The sequence below is a fragment of the Etheostoma cragini genome, chromosome 19 (assembly GCF_013103735.1).
Source record: "Etheostoma cragini isolate CJK2018 chromosome 19, CSU_Ecrag_1.0, whole genome shotgun sequence".
NCBI classification, from domain to species: Eukaryota; Metazoa; Chordata; class Actinopteri; order Perciformes; family Percidae; genus Etheostoma; species Etheostoma cragini.
Window position 1 is genome coordinate 17,884,632 of NC_048425.1, and position 11,071 is coordinate 17,895,702.

Sequence of the window (11,071 nt, forward strand, 5' to 3'; positions counted from 1 at the left end):
GGTCTATATAAAAGAGACTTCAGATACAGTATTAGAGGACCACTAAGGTCTATATAAAGAGACTTCAGATACAGTATTCGATGACCACTAAGTTTTTTTTTCAAAAACAAAAATTTCACGTAACATATACAATTCTGAATGAATTACTTAAAATTCAGCAGCACATAAATCAGCTGATCTAACAATCAAAGTAGGGATTTTTGTTTAGATTAATAATGCTTTGATTGCACCCGTTAAGCTAGTGTTAATTTTGCCAGACGAGACAAGACTAAATATGTTCAACCTTTTTTTTCCATGACGAAGACGAGACGATGACAAGGCTGCGCCAATGTCCAAAAACGCTGACTAAGACTTAATTAACATGCATTATTGTTGATGAAAAAGACAAGACTAAAACGTTTTGCAAAAAAGAAAAACTAAGACAACATCTCTCTTCATTTTTGTCTACAATAATCGCTACTTTTATCAGAGCAGTTGCAGAAATGTAGGCTATGCAACAAAACAAGGTGCTGTGTGCAATTGTATTTGCATAAAGGAAGAGGCTCGATATATGACCAGACGTGTTTAACAAAGTTGCATTTAACAAAAATCATTCAACAAGATGCAGTAGATGCTGGCTGTGGTAAAGGAGAGCAGCACGCTGCAACACAAGGAGGTTCAAATTTTGATTAGCCAATCAAATACGCCCTGATACAATCCTTGGGATCAGGACATCTCTGCCTGCTTCCTCAGTACTGGGTGCAGTCAGTCTGTTGGCCCGCTGCCAGAGGACCCCTGTGGCCTGGAAGTTTTACGACTGGAGCTAAGTGCTCTCTATTTACTTTGGCCTGCAGCTCCTCCTTAGCTTCAAAAAGGGCTCTGGTGCTGACATAGACTATACTGAAACTCTATTGTCAGGAGTCTCACTAGTGAAAGATCTTAGTACATTACTTTGTTGAATTTTATTCAATTAAGACTTACTTTGCCACACCTTGTCCCACATTGTTGGACGTTAATGCTGTCAGGGGAATTTGCCAAAGCTAAAAGATTTTGTTACTTTATTGAATGATTATCCATCTCTTTTCTTGTCTCTCTGTTTAACAGCAACGGGATCCTCACAAACGAAGTTCAGAAGACTCAAAAGTAAGATTCCCAACATGCTTTGGGGGTCATGGATGAAACGGGCTTATCTAAAGATGACTAGCAACCTGGACACCGCCATAAAGTGGCTTTAAGTTATTTTTCGTTTAAAGAGAACAGTACTTTTATCAATGCTGGGAGGTTTAACGTCTTGTGCCTCATCACTCCGATATAGACACACTGAAGCAGCTGTGTTGTCTTATCTTGCATATTCCAACAATAACCGGCAGTTTTAGATGTTTGAATGTGTGCTGTGTAGACATTTGTGGCTCTTTGCATTGAAAATGGCACTGTAATACGTCATTAGTCTTAAGAAAGAAAGAAAGAAAGAACTAAGCAGGTCTGCCTTGTTGCATGATCCAGATGTTCTTCAAAACTTGCCATTTTCAACTTGTAGCTTGAACACACACAGAGAGGATGTCAGGCAAGTGACCGTACGCATCAAAGGGTTAACGGTATTTTGTAGAAAATATAAAAATATCGGAGTAAATATTGTATATTGCGGAATAGCATAAAATGATGAAATATTATTCATAATAAATATTGCCCATCCCTTGTACCAACAGCTGTAAAGCTCTCTTACCGACACAACACACAGTAAAGGTTAAATGTGTGTTGTGAGCACAGCATGTCGGTTTATGGGTGGATAAAACAAAGATATGTCATATGTGTATTTATATGTATATAATTATTTCTATATTTTTTCCCATTTAAAAAAAAATAAAAATACACAAATTGCTAAAACTATCTAAACAAAGAATATGTCAACAAACAAGACTAAGAAAAAAGTATTATACACCTTTTTGAATTCATAAATGCGGCCCAATCTTTTCTGTGCTGATTTTGGTTTGTTGCTGTTCCTCTGGCAGGTGATGGTAATGCAGGAGGGCTCCACCTCCCTATTCAGCCACAACCTGAAGCTGCCTACACTTCCCAACAGCTCGCTGACATCCACCTTCTCTGACCCAAAGAAGAGCAAAAGCTTCCATGGGTCAAAGGTCAGTGCTTTTTCCAGGTACTTGCCTGGAGCAAGAAAACCTTCTCCTCTGCCTCTCTGGGCTGAAACCAGCCCTAATCCCCACATCGTGGCAGGTTTAAATCCCTCCAGATATTTAAACACAGGGATTTCAAAGACAGCCAAACTATATCTTACTAGCACTTACTCTACTGACTAAAGACCATGCTGTGAATACCTGTGGGGCTAACCAGGTCCACATTTTATTGTAAGGTCCTGTTAAAATTTGTCATGCATACAGGTTATATATAATTACGTGAGAGATGGAGAAGACAGAAGGCTTGGATAGTAGGCCTAGACGCTCCATTGGAGATGTGAGCTATTATCTCGAGCCGCACTAAATCACGTCTGTCAATAAGCGGGCATGTTGCTTCCATTTTGTGTTATTTTTAGTTCCTTTAAATATTGTCGTTTAAGAGCCAGGTTAGGAGAGGCCCATTACACATGGAAACAGTTTCCAGTTTAAACACAGTGTGTGTGATGAATTACTTGTGGGGCAGGAGGTCACACACACACACACACACACACACACACACACACACACACACACACACACACAAACACACACACACACTCTCTCTGCCCCCTCTTTCTCTCTTTGTAATTATTGCACGAGTATTAGAACACATTAGATATTATTTAAATAAATCATAACCATTTGACAAAAGGTCCTAAATACTTTACTTTCCCTCCCTTGTTTATGGAAGTATTATTATAAAATCACCACATATGAAATATTTCAAATAAAGATGCTTTTTAGATCAGACTTTATTGGGTGAAATGTACATGTTCAGCAGGATAAAAGATGTGCTAAGACGTGGTAAAAGAACAAAAAACAGAAAAATAAGTATACAAATGTAATTCATCAATTAAAATCAGACTAGTGAGAGAAAAACATTCAAAAGCTACATTATAGGAATAACAGTATTATAGATATCTGTATAATAAGTCGTACTCTATTATATGATACTGATAATATATGCATGTCTTGAAGCTTGTAGCTTAGCAACTCATAATGGAAAAGTGTCAAATTAGCTAAAACTTTTAAATTGTTATTTTTTATTTAATAATTAATTTGTCCATTTTCTGCCGATTATCAAATCCAGGTCTAATTCCTTTTATTAATTATATCATCAGGATCTTCGGTATAAACAGTGGGGAGCACTGACAATGTGATCTACAGTAATAATTGTGGAGAACAATGTAAATAATACTACTACTCTTAATAGTTATATCATAGTAAAATATATCCGATAATTCCTACATTCAGACATCTTGTTTACATGAAAAGAATGCATTCTGAAAAAGTTATTAAATAAATTTCACTCTCAGTATTCTTATTGTAAGCCCTTCAGTGATTTACCTGAACTCGGGTCACCTGCTAACCTGCCATGTCACGGTGCTGAAAGGTTGGTTAAAAAGTGCCACTTTAGTGATCTCTTGAATGTTGATGGCAGCAGAGGCACTTCGTGTCCCCTCCAGAGCACTAAACTAGGATTATGTTGGCCTGTCCTGGTAGGATAATGGGTTCACTGCAGTGGAGGAGCCCGCTGGAGTTTACAATGAGCCGGCAGCTTTACATCCTGAGGTCCTGGGGTCACCAGCCGATAGGCAAAAATGAAAGGGTTTAGAGGCAGGGTTGTAACACACCCCGTCGTCTAGACTGCTTTAATGACTTTACTGCATTGATGAAATATAGGCAAGGGGGTTGGAGGTGAGACCCAGGGACAAATGGCCCCTGTTGTTAGAAGGAATGCATTTCCTTCTTTCTCCACATTGCCCTTCTTTAACTTTTAAGGTTGTGCATGTGTGTTAAAAAGGCCCCCTCACCCCACTGAACACCACTGTTCAAAAGAAGTCCTGAGTTTGCGCTATAAGTCCATAGATGGGGACTAAGGAGAAACTTTTGATTTTCTTTTAAGAATAGATCTCTTTTCACGGATGGTAATGCCAAACTGCAGGGTGGCATGCACGTTTTCTCTTTTGCATACGGCAGAGGATTAATCTTCATTTGACCTACCTGCCTGGTTTTTGCTGACTTTGTTGTTTGGTAATACTATGCATTTTAAAAGTACTACATGTAGTCTAAAGTGCAGTCCAACGTCGACACAATACAAACGGCAAGAGGAAAACATAATCATAGGAGACATTTTTTTTTAAACAGCAGAAGAATAGAACGCTGCTTGGAAATTATTAGATTTAAACCAAAAATTAGGCCAGGTGTTCATATTTTGGAGTTACCTGTGGCACTTCACTTAAATCACTTATTATCACAGTAATACATGCCCATACCATCCTTAGACAAGAGTATTTCTCAGTGGCTCATAATGGGATTGCCCTATTAGGTTTGCCCATTGATCTAAAGTGGGATTTCCCTCTTCCCTTTTGATCCACAGGATGGCTCCAAAGGAAGCAGCACCACCCTTCTCACCACCGCCACAACCACCACCAACACCAACAGCAGCAGCTTCTCAAAACTCCACAAACCCTCAAAGGACAACAAAGATAAGCCTCCAAAAGACTTGAAAGAGCCAAAAAGTGCCTTTAGAGACTCTGGCTGGGAACCCAGCAAAGCCCCCAAAGAACCTTCCAGGAAACCCAAAGAGAACCAACCACTTAGAGATATGAATCCTAAGATGGGCTTTAAGGAACCCAAGTCTTTGTCCAAGGAGCATCGGACTGAGGGAATGACCCACGGGTCATCGCTAAACAAGCAACTGCCCACCCCCGATAGTGACGAACATGTGACCAAAAAACGTAAAAAGGGATTTGTAGATCCATCAGGGAAGCATACATCAGGGCCTGAATCTCAACATTTGGATAAGAAACTCTTGAAGGATAGATCACAGATGCGAATAAGTAAACAGCGAGCAGAAGGCGACGAGGCAGAGCACAGGAAGGTGTTGCCACTTCCGCCATTCCAGGAACTGGTGGACCCCAATGACTCTGATATGGAGGACCAGTCCACCAAGTCAGATGTGAGTAGAACATATTTTTGTTACCGAAAACAAGAATATAAGAGTTTTTTGTCTGTTTTACCTTAACTTGGTCATAAGCCAGCTCATTCAATTGATATACTTACAGTAAGAAGAACTATGTCTTTTTATTGTCATAGAGGTTTAGGAAGCAGGTGTCTGACCCTTGTACGAGTCCAGCACATTGGATTCACTGATCTGAGCTTGTAGGCCGCTTTACTGGAAAAGTGGTAATGGGAGGGCGAGGATCAACATAAGAAATGGCCCAGGGCCAACAGAAAAGTATGTTGGGCAAGTTGATCGCAGCTGCCGCCAACCAAAGGTCCACCTACGGAGTTGCTACATGCTTCTTTATAGTGGAGTTAGTCTCGCATTGCCGACCTCACACAGTGCTGTAGTGGAAGATCTGGCAACAAAAGCGTACACTCCACTCTGCTGAACCAATAAATGTATTTGACAAACCAACCAGATTTATTTGGCAAAGCACATCATAGGCTACACTTTATCACATCTTCCCTGACCCCCATGTCCCCCATATCACTAGTGGATTAATGTTTGTGTGTAAATTGGTTAAAGATCCAATATTATATTTACTGTATTATAATGAAAAATGACCAAATTATGTCATCAGATACTGTGTTAAGGAAACACGTTCAGTTGAAATACGGTTTCCTCTGACAGCAATGGTGAAGCCAGTATTTACACTTATGAAATTTCCAGTCCCGGACTGAATGTCTGTTTTGGTTTTGTTCTGTGTGTTCTTGTAACTGCCCATTTTGACACCCGGGTAGCCAAATTCATTCTACCCGATCTACAAAACATAATTTCCTCCTGAACAGGTAAAATAAGAAGCTAACATTAGCAAGGGCCGCGGTCCCTCCGCGCACCACGATACGCTATATTAACGTTACTGTTGAAAACGTTTTTCAGGTTAGTGGGGTTGCATACCCCCCAAACAAGCATGAAAAAAATGTAATGTTGTAATGTTGCCTCTAGCATTTTGTTTTGTTGCTGAACTTTGTGTAAAATGAGTCTAATACTATAACAGCATAATTAAGAGCTGGTCCAAGACAAACCTGGGCCAGTTCTATAAGGGTTGGTAGATCGCTCTGACAACTATGAAGAGAAGCAGAGAAGTGGTGCCGTGTCTGAAGATACACACCCTCCCCTGCCGGTCTAGGCGAACGCTGCAACTCATCACTCCCTAAATATAAGCGTTATCAAAGAAGAGAGATTAAGTTTACTCTTAAATGTCGTGATTGTGTCTGCCCCCCGAACCCAGACCGGAAGCTGGTTCCACAGTAGAGGCGCCTGATAGCTGAAGGCTCTGGCTCAACCTTCTACTTTTAGAGACTCTAGTAGCTAGGAACCAAAAGTAGCTCTGCATTCTGGGAGTGCACTGCTCTAGTGGGACAATAAGGTACTATGAGCTCTTTAGAATATGATGGTGCCTTACCATTTAGAGCTTTGTAGGTCAAGAGAAGGCTTTTAAATTCAATCCTTACAGGAAGCCAAGGCAGAGAAGCTTTTCTTAGTTCTTGTCAGAACACGTGCTGCAGCATTCTGGATCAGCTGGAGAGTCTTAAGGGACGTTTTTGGGAATCCTAATAGTAAGGAATTACAGTAGTCCATCCTGGAAGGCACAAATGTATGGACTAGTTTTTCAGCATCGTTGTGATTCAGGATGTGCCTAATCTTAGAAATGTTACGCAGGTGAAAAAAGGCTTTTGTTGAGATTTGTTTTAAGTAGGGGTTAAAGGATATATCCTGATCTGAAAGAACTCTAAGATTTCTGCCAGTAGTGCTGGAGGCCATCCAGAGTAACTATATCTTTGGATATTGAGGATTGAGGTGTTAAGGGCCCAGCATAATAACCTTGGTGTTGTTTGAGTTTAACATCAGAAAATTGTAGGTCATCCACTAATTTATAATTGTTATGTATGCTTGAAGTTGACTGGTTTTGTCTGGCTTGAATGATAGATATAATTGAGGGTCATCCAATGAAAGTTAATTGAGTGTTTCCCAATAATATTGCTTTGAGGAGGCATTAATAAAGTGAATAGAATTGGTCCAAGCACTGAGCCTTGTGGAACGCCACGGCTAACTTTAGCGTGCCTGGAGGATTCATCGTTACAATCAACAAATTGAGATTGATCAGATAAATAAAACTTAAAACAGCTTAGTGTGATTCCTTTATTGCCAACTAAATGTTCCAGTCTCTGTAACAGGATGCTCTGGTCAGTGGTGTTGAATGCAGCACTAAGATCTAATAATACCAGTATAGAGACAAGTCCTTTGTCCGCATCAGTTAGAAAGCCGTCTCTGTGCTATGGTGCTTTCTAAATCCTGACTGAAAGTCCCCAAGTAGACTATTGCTATGTAGAAAATCACGTATATGATTTGCGACTACCTTCTCAAGGATCTTGGAGAAAAGTTACTTATACAGTAGGTCTATAGTTGGCTAAGACCTCAGGATTGAGGGTGTTTTTTTTCAGAAGAGGTTTTATCACAGCTATTTAAATGACTGCGGTACATAACCTGTTAATGGAGACATATTGATCATACCTAGTAATGGACTGTTAACCATGGGTTTTTCTAGTGCTTTCAAGTTTGGCGAGGTTTGTTTTTAATTTGCGAGTTTGGGAGTTATACCAAGGTGCTTGTTTCCTTTGCTTCATCTTCTTTTTGAGAGGACCAACAAAGTCTAAAGTCACAGAGGAGCACGTAGCACTGCAACTCTGATCAGAGACCAACAAAGAGAATCTTCTTTATTGGTGGTCTGGTGGTATTGGAAGAAGGGGAAGCGGGGGGGGCACTATTAACTAGTTCAGCTGCATACATCTGGGAAGCCAGGAGATGGACAAAACTGGAGTAAGTTAGTTATGAGATGAAGTTGTGTTTCCCTATTAACAGCAAAATGTTTTACACCTAAAGTGTGTTTAAATCAGAAGTAATTGAATGTGGATGAAGAATGCGTTCACTTACAAACTTTAAGGATTACTCTGTAGCTCCAGCTCAAGTGCAGGATTAGAAAAAGCCCATGTCTACAGTGGCTTCTTTCATGGATAGGCTGAAACTTGACTGGGTTGCCTGGTCCACGCACATTTGGTTGAGAGCCTTCCCATAAAGAAGGGCTGCTTTAAAGCCACATAGTAGACAAGAAAGATTTATGGTTTTACAACACCTGAGGAGAAAGGGGAGACGCCGCAGTGAATAGCATGGAGTGCCCCTTTAATCCTTTTAGCTTTTCAAAGAAGGAAAAGGGTGAGCGTTTGTGGAAGAAAAGTCTAAATCCCTGTGCTTTGAGCACTTTTCTTTTATGCAATGGTGTTTTCATTTCTATTCTCTAAAGCTTGTATAAAGAGTCTTTATGTATCTTTCTCTGTAGGGGCAGCTTGTTTAGCCAGGGGAGTTATTACTTAGCACGAGCAGAACCTGTGTTTTTTGTCTGTGCTGTATGTAAATGCCGTTTGTATGTACGTTTTTCCCACACGGAGACTGGGGGTTGGGTTGGTTGGGAAGGGGATGTGGGGTGACAAATGCCAGGTGTTTGATTCTTCCCAGACTAGCAACTCGGGTGGCCGAGCGCCGGGCCGACACAGAGCCCTGCTCTCATGTCTCATGTGACCACTTGTTTGATGTCAGTGTTTTTCTCTGAGGACCGTGCCAGAAACCGCATAGAAGAGGAAATCTGGAGTAGGTGATGACATGAAGGGAAAGCAGACGGACTAACCGATGTTAGCATGAGGACGTTGTTTTTAGCACGCTGGATGTGAGCACAGGCTGAGTGATTTGCACAAGTTTGTGTAAACCTAAGATATTCAAACTTGTTTTGGTGTATTTTATTAGAATAATGGTATTTTAAGGTTGAGAAGTTTATTATCTGGCACTTGATTTGAGAAACTACTTAACCCTTTAAAGGAAAAGATTCTTAGAGCCTTAGTAACATCAGAAAACTTTTTTAATCAACTACATCGTTTTTTTAATGCCTCTACCAAAACAGTTAAAATGACAATATACAGGTAAATGTGCATGTTTAGGAATACGCATACATGAGCGTCCCTTACAGTGAAAAAAAGAGTCGTAAGTATTAATACTGAGAGAGCAAAGTCAGAATTTCAGCTATAACACAAAAAGATGAAATAAAAAAGTAAAGTTTATGTTATATGACCCTAACTTCAAGGGGAAGTCCACAGATTATACACCACCCGTTTGAAAATCCCAGTAGCATTTGTAAGATATTCAACCCATAAACATTTGAGAAAACCATGAATGAGTAGGATGCTTTGCCGGTTTTGAAGCCAGTTCTGTGTCACCTTTGTGTGGGTAGTGTGTTTAGATGAACGGTGTGTGGCTTCAGTGCACAGGGGAGTAGGGCAGCGGAGGTCTCCCCAGGACCAACGCTGCACAGAGGAAAGCCAAACAGCGTTCATCTAAACACTGCCACGCTGCCACGACACAGAGAAGGATTTAAATTAGGAACATATTTCTTTAACTGCAGCAGGAGTGAAAATGAGCGAAGACATTTGGGTTGCACAACAAGACATCTCAGTATAAATGAGTTGGCTATGTTTGAATGAATCCTGTGTCAAACTAAAAGGCCTCTTAATTCCCATTACAACAGTTTTGTTTGGACAGCCCCTACTGAATTAGACAAGCAAACCTAATGCTCACATTCAGTTTGCTGGCATTTCATTTTTTTGGGCCATCCTAACTTTGCCAAGAGTTACGAGAATGAGCCAGAGTGATGCCAACAAACTCTTACTAAAGACTATTTATTGTCTTTGAAGAGGGGCTTTGAGTAAAGCAGGACAAAAGCTCTTAAAAGGAACAGTGGTGAGATTTATGGCACTCTTAAGAAGCTGTCCCATAAACCACCAGACCAGCTGTGTGTCGTTTGTTGCCAGGAGGTGAAAGCCATTCAAGTCGCTCTGCCTTTTGTCCTCATTTCTCTCTTTTTCTCTCATGTTTCTTCTGGAGGTCGCTTCTCGCCACTTTGTTTTCTGTTGATCTGAGGAGGTCACACACATTATCCCACTATGAGAAATTATTTTGGGAGACTGTTTATACTACAGTAACTGTCACATCTAGTGTAGTGCTTATCCACTACAAGAACCTATAACTAATACACACAGCTGAAATGTAACACAGTAAATGTCTGTGTAGATAGAGAAAAATATGCATATATAATTCAGTTCCTCAGATATTGAATGCTGCACATATGCATGGTTATTTTAATGAATCTCAATCTGTGGAGCAGGGAGCACATTGAAAAAAATAATAATAATAAATGTGCCTTTGATTGACGTTTTACAGAACACTGTAAGTCTGTAAAAAAAAAAACACAATCAGGGAAATTAGCAAATATTTAAAAATATGTTTTTAAGATACCCGTCTCTCGGGTAATATTCAATATTGTTCTTATTACATCACCCACAGCTATCTCAAATGCAAAGGGTCCACTTTTGTTGTTTTCTTGGAAGTTACTGTACATTTTGGTTCTGTTCATTGTGTTTAGAACATGGACTCATCTGCTTATATCTTCCAGTCTCACCCTGGCAGGTGCTTATACAAATGTATAGTCATACAGAATTTCTGTTCATAATGGCGGACACTGACTATATAGAGCTGAGAAATGTTTGGAGAATGAGCTAGGAGTACTATGCATGGGTCATAGGGGGTGAACTTGTAATGAATGATAAGCAATGCAGTACATATGTATTCTGAAGAGTGTATTTCATAGTTATATCTATTGAAATTCCATCTTACGTTTCAGAATGTGAAATACCATTCCACTCCAAAAAGGTGGTGCGTACCCGAAATATAATTTTCAAAAAGGCCAGTGTGTATCAGGCTCGGATATGGCCAATTCTGTGCCAGCAACTGTACATGCAAATTAAACTTGCATGCACAAGTTTTCGAGTCAGTGTGGACTTGCGGTGCAGTATAGAATCAGTTTAAA

At 40.1% G+C, this 11,071-nt stretch overlaps 1 protein-coding gene across 4 annotated transcripts in view; it reads left to right on the plus strand.

Moving 5' to 3' along the window:
- Nucleotides 1-11,071, plus strand: part of mllt3 (MLLT3 super elongation complex subunit) — a 52,372-nt gene that overhangs the window by 27,635 nt on the left and 13,666 nt on the right. For all 4 annotated transcript variants that reach the window (XM_034901414.1, XM_034901416.1, XM_034901417.1 and 1 more), the window contains exons 5-7: nt 1,084-1,122; nt 1,989-2,117; nt 4,531-5,112. In XM_034901414.1, coding sequence (XP_034757305.1) covers nt 1,084-1,122; nt 1,989-2,117; nt 4,531-5,112 — 750 coding nt within the window. The remainder of the gene's footprint in view (nt 1-1,083; nt 1,123-1,988; nt 2,118-4,530; nt 5,113-11,071) is intronic.